This window comes from Paramormyrops kingsleyae, chromosome 1, assembly GCF_048594095.1.
Source record: "Paramormyrops kingsleyae isolate MSU_618 chromosome 1, PKINGS_0.4, whole genome shotgun sequence".
Classification (NCBI taxonomy): domain Eukaryota; kingdom Metazoa; phylum Chordata; class Actinopteri; order Osteoglossiformes; family Mormyridae; genus Paramormyrops; species Paramormyrops kingsleyae.
This window is the reverse complement of record NC_132797.1, coordinates 36,242,864-36,254,765: the sequence shown is the minus strand read 5'-3', so window position 1 is coordinate 36,254,765 and position 11,902 is coordinate 36,242,864. Positions and strand designations below refer to the sequence as shown.

The window sequence follows — 11,902 nt, the reverse complement described above, 5'->3', positions numbered from 1 at the left end:
TGTTGTTAATCCAGTGTGGGTTGTTTTTATTACTATAGCTGGATTCGTTTGTTAATATTTTTAATTACATATATCTATACATTTACAACACTTTTACACTGGGTGAGGTGATTTGTACATGCCATTCTGGGGGCCTAGCGAGTTCTTCAGTGTAAAATCTCCCGGGACCTGAAAGGATCGTCCGATTTGGCACTTCCACCATTCTTACAGCAACATTTGTGTCAGTGCATTAAAAAGAAATAAAGGGGGAAAAAAAAACTCCTCCACAGTGTGCATTTTTTTTTAAAAAAAAGGCCAACCCAGTTCTCAGTTCACTCTAAAAATGTTTCCAAATCCTTTTCCTCCTACAATCCTCAGATCAGTTCATTCATCCAACAAAATAATGAGCTGACTGTGCATTGCTGGTGCCTGAAGTAGGACAGGAGCCTTGGTGGTTTCCTCTTCACTGAGCTGCGGGGGAAAGGGAAACATCTCCTTGCCGAGGAGGTGGTCTGGAATGGTTCCTCAGCAGTTCACCCCGAGTCCGGTCCAATGGTCCGGAACCATGAGGAAGTACTTGTCCATAGCCTCACAAAAGCGGGCTCTGTACAGTTCTGGTGACACAACCGTCGGCATTTTCCCTATGGAGGAGGTGCAATGGGTGCTGAGTCGCGCACAATGACAATGGAGCCGCGAGAGTCATACAGGAACACAGAACAGCTTGGCATTTAAAACAGAAAGCTCTGGCTAAATTGCACTACATTTCAAAAGTGTGCAATTAAAACCAGTATAGACTGGTAGTTTTTTTTCCCAAATCAACAGCATGAAGACATCTTTCTGGATCTAGCTCAATGTCATATGGCTGCACACCAAATGACTTACCTTGGCCACCAAGGATCCCTGTTGATTTCACCACCATCTCCAGCTTCTTGTCCCATGTAAATGTCCGAATGTAATCTTCAGAGAAGAAAATGTGGTTTACATTTGCATAAAAAAAATCTAATAGAGTAAATCACGTTTATGTGAAGCCATAAAGGGAGAAGGAATTGGCACAAAGGTGACAATGTCACAGTAACACGAGTGTCGGGGTGTCTGTTTCATAATGTTCTGTGAGAACATCCCTGCCATACCACATGCTCAACTCATAAAAATTTATCAATGGAAATCATTCCAACCCTGCAACACAACACCATCCACGTTGGCCAGATCTGCTCCGAAACCAAACTAATTCTCACAGAAAATAATTGCATGCAGAGTCTAAAAGACCTATGATTCAGTATTAAAGACCTAAACAGCCTTGTATAACACTGCATGACAATGGAAGCACCTTTGTGTTTGTGTGTGAGATCCCTGTATTAGGACCATTAGTTGAATAAGCAGGTACTGCAGATTGATAGGTGGATCAAAGCACAATTATACTTAAAGCTGTTAGAAGTACAAAAAAGTTCAAAATGTAAAAGAAAGAAAGACATAAGAAGATCTCAATCACTTATCAAAGCTGAGAGCCTGTCAGAGAAGCAGAAGAATGAGTGTGTGAGTGAGCAAAAGCTTGGACATCTCACCAATGATGCCCACGACGAGCTGGTTGGTGGCGTCGTCACGTCCCACCAGCAGGGAGTAGTCAATGATGAGGTGGCTGGACAGGAAGTAGGCGTCACTGTGGATGGCCGCGCGCAGGATGGCCTTGCAGTGTGCCCGGATGTACAGCGGGTTGTCGTGTATCAGCTTGAGCAGGTTCTCGTCCAGCAGCACCACCTCGCAGCTCTCCTTGCCCGAGTCCGTCTTCACGTTGCGGTTGCGCAGCGACCCCTTCAGGTCAAACACCTGCGCCATCTTGCGCCCATAGAAGAGGTTCTCCATCACCAGCAGGTCCAGCTTCTTCTCAGTGTTGTTCTGGGAGTTCTTGTATCCGATGCGATACACGCCCAAGATCTTGGCTAGTGCGGTTGGCCGCTGAGACAAACAGCATGTCAAATAGCATTTCTTATAGGTGTAAGAAAAAACCGACATGAACTGGAAATCCGGTCCCAGTGTCCACCAAAAATCCGGTTTGGAAAAGTCAGTCAAATCCAATAAAGCCTTTAATGCACCCATCACATCACTATCACCATTACTGCTATAATATTTCATCTAAGCATCAGCTTCAGTTACCTAGAGTTACAGTTGGCTTTTGCAAAGTGAAATACATTGACTTATTTTCAATGATTCTCTTTTCAATGTTAAATTGATCCAGACTGTATGCAGAGCTGAATCCACATGCATCATATTCTAATTGAATACAGGCAGTCCACAGATTAAGAATGTCTGACTTAGATAACATACTTATGAACAGACTACCATAAAGTCCATTATTAAAAGTTTGGGTTAAATACAGTGGTTCGTAATGATGAACGGCTGCACTATTTTGTGACGTTCTTGAAAACATTGCGTGGCTTCAGTGCTTCATTGGTTCATGGTACAGTACAGTACCATATGTAGTTACTGTTATTATTACTGTATTATTATTATTCCTACTTGCCTATAAATTCGACTTAAAGACAGAGGTAGGGAATGAATCTTGTTCGTAACCTGAGGACTGCCTATACTAACTAAATTAATGAATCCCTGTGTATGTTACTTATTTAGTTGCCTTTTTATGATGTACCATAGACCATTTATCTAGACATGTATGGTATTTCCTGAGAGGCAGAGACACAAACCCTTAACATACAGAAGAATAATGCAATTTGAGAATCACCACAAAGCCTTTGTAGACTTTTAGATTGATACAAAAAAAACAATTACTACCAGGGGTGATACTTTATTCAGGCCTTCAGGCCCGTAGGATGAATTCTTTTTCGCTTATGCCATCTTGCTCTCAAGGAGATACACAGCCACATACACCAATGAGCCAAAACATTATGACCACCCACACATGAGGTAAATAATGTTGACTCTCATAAAGGCAGAGCGTGTCAAAATCTGGGATACATTTAAGGTAAGATAATATTTGGGCCTTGCTCTGGAGCTCTGACTCAGGCATCTGACCATAATGATCTGGCCCTCGTCAAGGTCACACAGATCTTTATCCCAGGCTGTTTCTTCTGCATTCAAAAGGTTGACTCTCCCATATGTTAGCCAATAATATACATCACAAGCCTTGACATGCACTGTTTTTGCAAGGGAGTTAACGTTCAATTCATGAGGGGATGGTCGTAATGTTTCAGCCCATCGGTTTATAGAGGTGAGAGGGGTCACAGCGCAGGGGCAGTTAGTGGGCAGCGGCCCTGGAGCTGGGGGCTAAGGGCCCTGGAGCTGGGGGCTAAGGGCCATGGAGCTGGGGGCTAAGGGCCATGGAGCTGGGGGCTAAGGGCCTTGGAGCTGGGGGCTAAGGGCCTTGGAGCTGGGGGCTAAGGGCCTTGGAGCTGGGGATTAAGGGCCATGGAGCTGGGGTTTAAGGGCCCTGGAGCTGGGGGTTAAGGGCCCTGGAGCTGGGGTTTAAGGGCCCTGGAGCTGGGGTTTAAGGGCCCTGGAGCTGGGGGCTAAGGGCCATGGAGCTGGGGGCTAAGGGCCATGGAGCTGGGGGCTAAGGGCCATGGAGCTGGGGGCTAGGGGCCATGGAGCTGGGGGCTAAAGGCCCTGGAGCTGGGGGCTAAGGGCCATGGAGCTGGGGGCTAAGGGCCATGGAGCTGGGGCCCAACAGTGGCATCTTCTGATCACAGTGTCATAACATACAGATTCACACAGCTTATATGTACTAAACTACAGATACATCAATTTACGTACAATTACGTACAAAAACGTTAAAATTTACTGCTAAAATGAAGACAAATGCACATATTAGCGTAACATTAATGAAAGAAAAAACGTTCAATTGTTTTGAAACATTTCTCATTATCTAGCCCTCAGTCTTGTAACAAACCAGAGTTTATAATCTACTGCTTTTTACAGATACATTGACACACTGATTATCACGGACGGCCACTGGCCAGCACAGAGCAGAGTGGAATCAGGACTGTACCTTCTGCTGCACAGCTCCAGTGATGTAGGTAAAGTAGTGTGGAGCAAAGTCCAGGAAGGACTGCACCTCCAGCCTGGGCATCTGCTTCAGGATGAAGCGGTCATCTGGGGAATGAGGACACCACAGGTCAGGGAGCGTTGCAACTGGACACTAATGATGCTACGCACGCTGCCACCTATCCGTCACCTTTCACTGATAGCTAGGGCTGTGCAATATCACATCACAATTATATGGCACATGCGTAATAATCACCAGTGCTGCACGACATCAGATCACGATTATATGGAGTACGTGAAATATTTGGCAGGCCTGCACGATATCACATCACGATTATATGGTTCATTCACAATAATCAGCAGGGCTGTGCGATATCACATCGCGATTATACCGTACATACGCAATAATCAAAAGGGTAAAATTGGCAAATCCTTATGTTTAGTAAACTTTTTTTTTTTTTTTAACTGCCAGAAGTACCGCAAAACCACCAAGTTCTTTTTCAAGTTGTTCAAGTTGTTTATCCAAATCATTTCCTCTTTTAAAAGATGCTGCGCTGCTGACCTGTCTCTTTCTTCACCACCACTTCAGATTTCTCGCTTCCATGACATACCGAAACAGTAGTATGTGACATGCTCCAGTAACCAAATTCCATAAACGTAAGGATACACCTAATTTATACAGACTTTATTAATCATTGGGTGTCATACCTAATTTTAATATTGTAGGTGTACTACTAATCTGCTTCCCAAATTGTATGCGTGAGTAAACGTCTGTATAGTACCGAAAAGCTGGCATCCAGAGAAATGTCTGCACCTGTCATCTGAAGCCCTGGTCTATGATTATATCACAATGGGATATCATGCAGCCCTGCTAATAGCTTAAAATGACTATTTTTACTATTTAAAAAATGCTCCATGAAGAAGCATGAGCTGATGGCAGCTAGAGACGGGCGAGAGCCGGGCACCAGCGTTTGGGTGTGACGCACCCTCGGTGGCGTAGAAGACAGCCCCGGACTTGCCCCCACGGGCCTGCCAGTTGACGCAGTGGGAGAGTGAGCGCACAAAGTCGTCCTCCGTGCTCTCCATGATCTCCTCACGCATCTTGTGGAATTCCTCGGCATAATAGATCCGGCAGTAGAATTTGGCGTTGGCATCAGAGAACTCTGCAGCGCGGAAAGGAAGCCAGGGTGAAGAATGACTGTGCAACATTTCTGTGATAGAAAATGAGGCCATTAATGTCGGGGGGGGGGGGAGGGGGATTACCACACTCACGCAATTCGATGTGAGGGTTCCCAGCCTGCTTCTTCTGCTTGTCTGCTCCGTCAACCTCTTCTGAAGAAGAGAAAGTTTGAAAGCACATTACACTCGATTTCAGCCAAGCTACACAGCTACAAAAGCGAAAGCGAAAGCTCTTTGATGACGGACTCCATGGGCAGACACTCACTAAGCGGCTCGGCATCCAGGCTGACGCGGCTGCCCTGGGCGCCTGTGCTCTCGCTGGGTTTGGCTGGGCTGCTCTTTAACCGGTTGTCAGCAGTGCTTTAAATCAGAGATGCCACACAAAGTAAGGGTAACACTTCCACCTTGGATATTTGCAAGTTTGATCACATGACCTACAACAGCCTATCACAAGTGGCAGAGAAGTGGGCATTTCTGTACCTGCTAGATTGGGTCGTCTCCTCCCCCACGGCCTTCAGCGTGCTCTTGGAGAGCTCCTCCAGGGCAGTCTTATACTCCTTACAACTGAAGGAGAAGGGATGATTGTTACTGTATCACATGTGACAATGACAAAAATGCTGGCAGAAATCACAGGTAATAAACATCAAAGCAGAACAACAGAACTTCCAGACAGTGCTGCTGGCTTGGACTTCCTATGCAATAAGATACTGCTATATAAAGGCAATGAACTCACCTGAGAGCGAAGGCAATTATGGAGCTGGGTTCTCTCTCACATACAGCAATGGGGACTCTCTCATGTTCATACATCAGGTAGTGCTTGTCCGGGTCACTGCAGAAAGAGGAACTGTTAATAGTAGTATACAGAAAGGATGGGGGGTGCGTAGCCATTTAAATGTTATCTGATACTCTGGATACATTCTCTTTCAGAGATCCTCATTCATATCGATGATTCTAATTCAGGGTTACACTTACAAAGGAAAGGGAATTGGATTATAGCTGCTTCCAGGCAACAGGTTTGCCAAGATGGTTTTCATAGTGGACTTCTCCTTCACCTGACTGTCGTTGGAGCCCAGCAAGTGTCCATCAAACACATCTGAGAGAGACAGAAGAAGCACTGTCATTTAAAGAATTTACACTCTTCAGGATATGAGTACAACAGGAAATAAAAATGCTGACATTATACTGAGTGAAAAAAAAACACACTTAACTATCAGAGAGGCCTGATTCTGGTAATACATATACAGTATGTATGTGTCAGTCGAGAGCACACACCCTCCAGGATGCTGACTGGATCCCGCTCAGTGTGTACATACAGTATGAATGTGTCTGTCGAGAGCACACACCCTCCAGGATGCTGACTGGATCCCGCTCAGTGTGTATATACAGTATGTATGTGTCTGTCGAGAGCACACACCCTCCTGGATGCTGACTGGGTCCCGCTCAGTGTGTACATACAGTATGTATGTGTCTGTCGAGAGCACACACCCTCCTGGATGCTGACTGGGTCCCACTCAGTGTGTACATACAGTATGTATGTGTCTGTCGAGAGCACACACCCTCCAGGATGCTGACTGGGTCCCGCTCAGTGTGTACATACAGTATGTATGTGTCAGTCGAGAGCACACACCCTCCAGGATGCTGACTGGGTCCCGCTCAGTGTGTACATACAGTATGTATGTGTCAGTCGAGAGCACACACCCTCCAGGATGCTGACTGGATCCCGCTCAGTGTGTACATACAGTATGAATGTGTCTGTCGAGAGCACACACCCTCCAGAATGCTGACTGGATCCCGCTCAGTGTGTATATACAGTATGTATGTGTCTGTCGAGAGCACACACCCTCCAGGATGCTGACTGGATCCTGCTCAGTGTGTACATACAGATTGTATGTGTCTGCCGAGAGCACACACCCTCCAGGATGCTGACTGGGTCCCACTCAGTGTGTATATACAGTATGTATGTGTCTGTCGAGAGCACACACCCTCCTGGATGCTGATTGGGTCCTGCTCAGTGTGTATATACAGTATGTATGTGTCTGCCGAGAGCACACACCCTCCTGGATGCTGATTGGGTCCTGCTCAGTGTGTATATACAGTATGTATGTGTCTGTCGAGAGCACACACCCTCCAGGATGCCAACTGGATCCTGCTCAGTGTGTATATACAGTATGTATGTGTCAGTCGAGAGCACATACCCTCCAGGATGCTGACTGGATCCTGCTCAGTGTGTATATACAGTATGTATGTGCCAGTCGAGAGCACATACCCTCCAGGATGCTGATTGGGTCCTGCTCAGTGTGTACATACAGATTGTATGTGTCTGCCGAGAGCACACACCCTCCAGGATGCCAACTGGATCCTGCTCAGTGTGTATATACAGTATGTATGTGTCTGTCGAGAGCACACACCCTCCTGGATGCTGAATGAGTCCCGCTCATTGTGTTTATACAGTATGTATGTGTCTGTCGAGAGCACACACCCTCCTGGATGCTGATTGGGTCCTGCTCAGTGTGTATATACAGTATGTATGTGTCTGTCGAGAGCAAACACCCTCCAGGATGCCAACTGGATCCTGCTCAGTGTGCATATACAGTATGTATGTGTCTGTCGAGAGCACACACCCTCCTGGATGCTGACTGGATCCCGCTCAGTGTGTATATACAGTATGTATGTGTCTGTCGAGAGCACACACCCTCCAGGATGCCAACTGGATCCTGCTCAGTGTGTATATACAGTATGTATGTGTCAGTCGAGAGCACAAACCCTCTGGGATGCTGACTGAGTCCTGCTCAGGGAAGGAGGGTCCGGAGGAGAGCAGCTCAGAACCCATTTCTCCTGGGGACGGCAGCTGCAGCAGTGAAGATGACCCAGAACCCGAGGGCAGGGTGCTCAGGTGACGGTCCTCTGCCAGCCAACATGGGGACAGTTAGCATTAGCATCACCACTGAAAAGGACGCACAGATCAGGCTTTCATCCTCTGAGCCTCCTCACCTTTGTCTCCATTCTGCACCACGGGGGAGGGGTTGCGGGGGGAAGATTCCAGAGCGCTGGTCTGCCAGTACAAACCAGACACAGGTCTCACTCACAGCTACTGGCAGACAGCCATTTGTCTAATCTGATTTCAGGGGCTTTACCTCACATTACAGCCACTGTGCACACAGGAAAGGCCAGGTAAAATGTATTAGCCAGCTAAATATAAAACACTGCTGGCCATTTTCTACTGGCCAAAGCACAGCGACTGACCTTGCTGTCATCTGTTTGCCTGTGTCGGCCTGGGCTTGGTGGGACGGACAGACGCTTCCTGCCCTTTTCCTGCTGGAACAGGTCCTGCAGCCTGAAGCAAAGTATCATAGCGTACCAGTCATAATTACATCATAAGAGTCAGTATAAGTGATCGGGCCGGCGCCCCCTACAGGCCGGATAGCGCTGCGGCGCACCGCTCTGCAGCAGCCGCGGCTTACGGCCTCACCGCGTGTTCCAGGACTGCAGGCTCTCGCACAGGCCCTGCTTCTTAACCACCACAGACTCCAGCACGGCCTGCAGCTGCTGGGCAGAGTCCAGGGTGCATGACAGCAGACGTGCCTGCAGCTTCTCAATCCAGCTGCGCAGCTCTGCTTCCTCCATCTGCAGAGGCAGAATACCAGGTCATATGACCAGTGAAGACGATGGATGAGGAGAAACAAGGTAATACTAACTGAAAACTGACAGTTCCAATACACTTCTAGTAATTTGCACTGATTAGATCAGAGCTCTTCAAATCTGGACTTCGATTCCAAATCCAGGCCTTGTTTTCAGTTCTCCCAGGTAGTTAGTTTAATAATTACTGATTCTGATTGGTCAAAGGCTTCACACCTGGCTCACAGGTAAAGAAAGGCTGGAAAACCTGTAGTGCTCGGACCTTGAGGACCGTGATTTGAATATCCCTGGATTAGATGAAGAAATGTGACCCACCCAGTTTTTTGAGGCAATATAAAGTAAATAAAATATTTTGCGCTAATCCACAGAGAACATGACTCTATAACACTCACGTCTTTTTGAGCAAAGAGGTCCTCCATTTTCTCCTCACGCGTCTTGCTGAAGGTATCCGTTTTCAAGGACGTGAGGCGATCGTCGATGGCCAGGTATACCTGAGTCATCCTGCAAGGTGAGAGTGCTGCAGGTCAGGGTCCCCCAAGGGGCGAGATGCAGTGTCATGCAAAGTGAGTGAGGGAACCCCACGGTGGGACAGGACTCATACTTCTGGGAGAAGTCCTTCAGGTCCTGCAGAAGGGTGGCTTTGGATGGTCCCTGGTTCTTAATGAAGATCTTCGGTGGAGGGAGACAGATCTCAAGGAGCCGCACTGGGGTGTAGCTACGAGACAGAAGGTTGGATATAAACAGACATACAGTGGTACCTCAGTTCTCAAACTCATTAGAACTCGAATTTCTTAAAAGTCGAACCAACCAGTTCGAAAAAGAATGACCTAGAACTCGATCTGAGTCCAAGAAGTCGAACCGTGAACACTGAAATATAACTTGTATGCGCGGGGAAATGAGTCACGCGGAACGTCTCAACAAACAGGGTAACGCTTCAGTCTCAGCCTCGCATTCGCTGTGATAGCATCCATCCATCCATCCATTGTCCAACCCGCTTATTCTACTGGGTCGCGGGGGGTCCGGAGCCTATCCCGGAAGCAACGGGCACGAGGCAGGGAACAACCCTGGATGGGGGGCCAGCCCACCGCAGGGCACACTCACACACCATTCACTCACACATGCACACCTATGGGCAATTTAGCAACGCCAATTAGCCTCAGCATGTCTTTGGACTGTGGGGGGAAACTGGAGTGTAATTTTCTGGGGCCGGGAACCAATTAATTGGTTTTCCATTATTTCTTATAGGGAAATTTTGATTAGAACTTTTTAGGATTCGAGCCCGAGTTCTGAAGGGATTAAGTTTGAGTTCTGAGGTACCACTGTATTTTAATTAGTACTACGGAGAAAGGAGCTATGAAGGAGTAAGGTGTGGGAAAGAAAGGCTCCGCACCAACTTTTCAAGCAACGCACTTTATTCACCTACACATAACTATACCAACTTAGAACAAATTAAGCTGATAAAAGAACAATTTAAAGCAAAAACAGGTTCATACAGCACCAGAAACAAGATCCACCACTAGCATAGCTGCTAAACTCTGCATCATGGCGGCTGCATGGATCACCGCAAGCCAACAGCCAGGCAAAGCTGCTAAAATCGCCACCATGACGGCTGCATGGATCACCGCAAGCCAACAGACAGGCATAGCTGCTAAAATCGCCATCATGACTGCTGCATGGATCAGCGCAAGCCAACAGCTAGGCATAGCTGCTAAAATCGCCATCATGACGGCTGCATGGTTCACCGAAAGCCAACAGTCAGGCATAGCTGCTAAAATCGCCATCATGGCGGCTGCATGGATCACCGCAAGCCAACAGTCAGGCATAGCTGCTAAAATCGCCATCATGGCGGCTGCATGGATCACCGAAAGCCAACAGTCAGGCATAGCTGCTAAAATCGCCATCATGACGGCTGAAAACACAGAAAGCATCTCCACGAACCAACTTGTGTCTGAATTAATCAAACAACGCATCAGCATTAGAGAAGTTGTTTCAACTATTATTCAAGAATCAATCTGTAATTGTGTAAATGTTGGTGTGTATTTTATGTTTTTAGTAACACTTTACTTGACGGGATACAAATAATATAGTAGTATAATTTATAATATCATAGTAATTCATCATTAATAAATCGTGATGCATGTTTTAACTCAAGCAAGTACCATATATTACTATATCTAATTCTGTAAACTTTTGTGAACTACTGAAGGAACAAGTCATGAATGACAAGTTAAATACTAATATTTGTTCATCATTAATGAATCATGATTCCAAGCAGTTAATATATTTGCTCATGATTTGTACTTCAGTAATAACTGAGTTATTACTAAGTATTTATGCCCCGTCAAGTAAAGTGTTACCATGTTTTCTGTTTGATATGTTGTCTTTTGTAGATTTAATATAATTCACAAATGCAATTATTTTATAAATGATGGTTACTCTGAAAACCCAATATATTTTTTATTATTATTGGTCCATTGCAAGTTTCCATTAATGCTCTACAAGAAAATGTGGGCAGTTTCCAGAGATGTCTGCCTGAAACAGAATCTCGAGTCGGTGAGAATCTGGAAGCAGAACAAGCCATAGCAGGACCCTGCGCTGCTGCAGTCGTGCTTCCACTGCCTGCATTTACACAGCTGCACTTGCATGCTAACGTGATATTTTGGATATGCATAGACATTGAATATTTTGCATATAGATAAAGGCATATGCTGTTTTACAGACAGACAGCATGACTTATTTTTCAGTTAAGAAGCTAACATTACTTATCATAGAGTACTGTAGCCTGCAGATTTATGTTATTCACAATAAAGTTAGCTGGTTATTAGACATAATATTAAATAGGCAACCTATCTGAATCAGTGTGAATGTATTTCCATGTGTGGTAGCTAGACATGAACTAATGCATTTCCACATTGAATGCACTTTGTATACAGAGAAGAGGCAGACAAACAGGGACAGAGACAGGAGGAGATGGGGGTCGAGCGGCGTGGTGAAGGCACCGAGGAAGACTACTGGCACGTAGCCCTAAATCAATACAATTATACAAAATAATGTTTGGAAAAGAAACACATGGGCAAAACAGATTCAATTTAAAGTTTTCACCAAATAAAAA

The 11,902-nt window shown here is 46.0% G+C and overlaps 1 protein-coding gene across 2 annotated transcripts in view; it reads right to left on the bottom strand.

The window, feature by feature from the left end:
• Window positions 1–43: 43 nt before the first annotated feature.
• pikfyve (phosphoinositide kinase, FYVE finger containing) overlaps window positions 44–11,902 on the bottom strand; it is a 34,607-nt gene continuing 22,748 nt past the window's right edge. For both annotated transcript variants that reach the window (XM_072714979.1, XM_072714985.1), the window contains 16 exons: window positions 9,392–9,505; window positions 9,183–9,291; window positions 8,624–8,778; window positions 8,398–8,488; window positions 8,146–8,206; window positions 7,918–8,058; window positions 6,127–6,247; window positions 5,888–5,983; window positions 5,635–5,718; window positions 5,420–5,514; window positions 5,248–5,307; window positions 4,962–5,138; window positions 3,980–4,083; window positions 1,542–1,932; window positions 862–936; window positions 44–620 (listed from right to left, as the gene is read on the bottom strand). In XM_072714979.1, coding sequence (XP_072571080.1) covers window positions 505–620; window positions 862–936; window positions 1,542–1,932; window positions 3,980–4,083; window positions 4,962–5,138; window positions 5,248–5,307; window positions 5,420–5,514; window positions 5,635–5,718; window positions 5,888–5,983; window positions 6,127–6,247; window positions 7,918–8,058; window positions 8,146–8,206; window positions 8,398–8,488; window positions 8,624–8,778; window positions 9,183–9,291; window positions 9,392–9,505 — 1,990 coding nt within the window. In that variant the 3' untranslated portion in view covers window positions 44–504. The remainder of the gene's footprint in view (window positions 621–861; window positions 937–1,541; window positions 1,933–3,979; window positions 4,084–4,961; window positions 5,139–5,247; window positions 5,308–5,419; window positions 5,515–5,634; window positions 5,719–5,887; window positions 5,984–6,126; window positions 6,248–7,917; window positions 8,059–8,145; window positions 8,207–8,397; window positions 8,489–8,623; window positions 8,779–9,182; window positions 9,292–9,391; window positions 9,506–11,902) is intronic.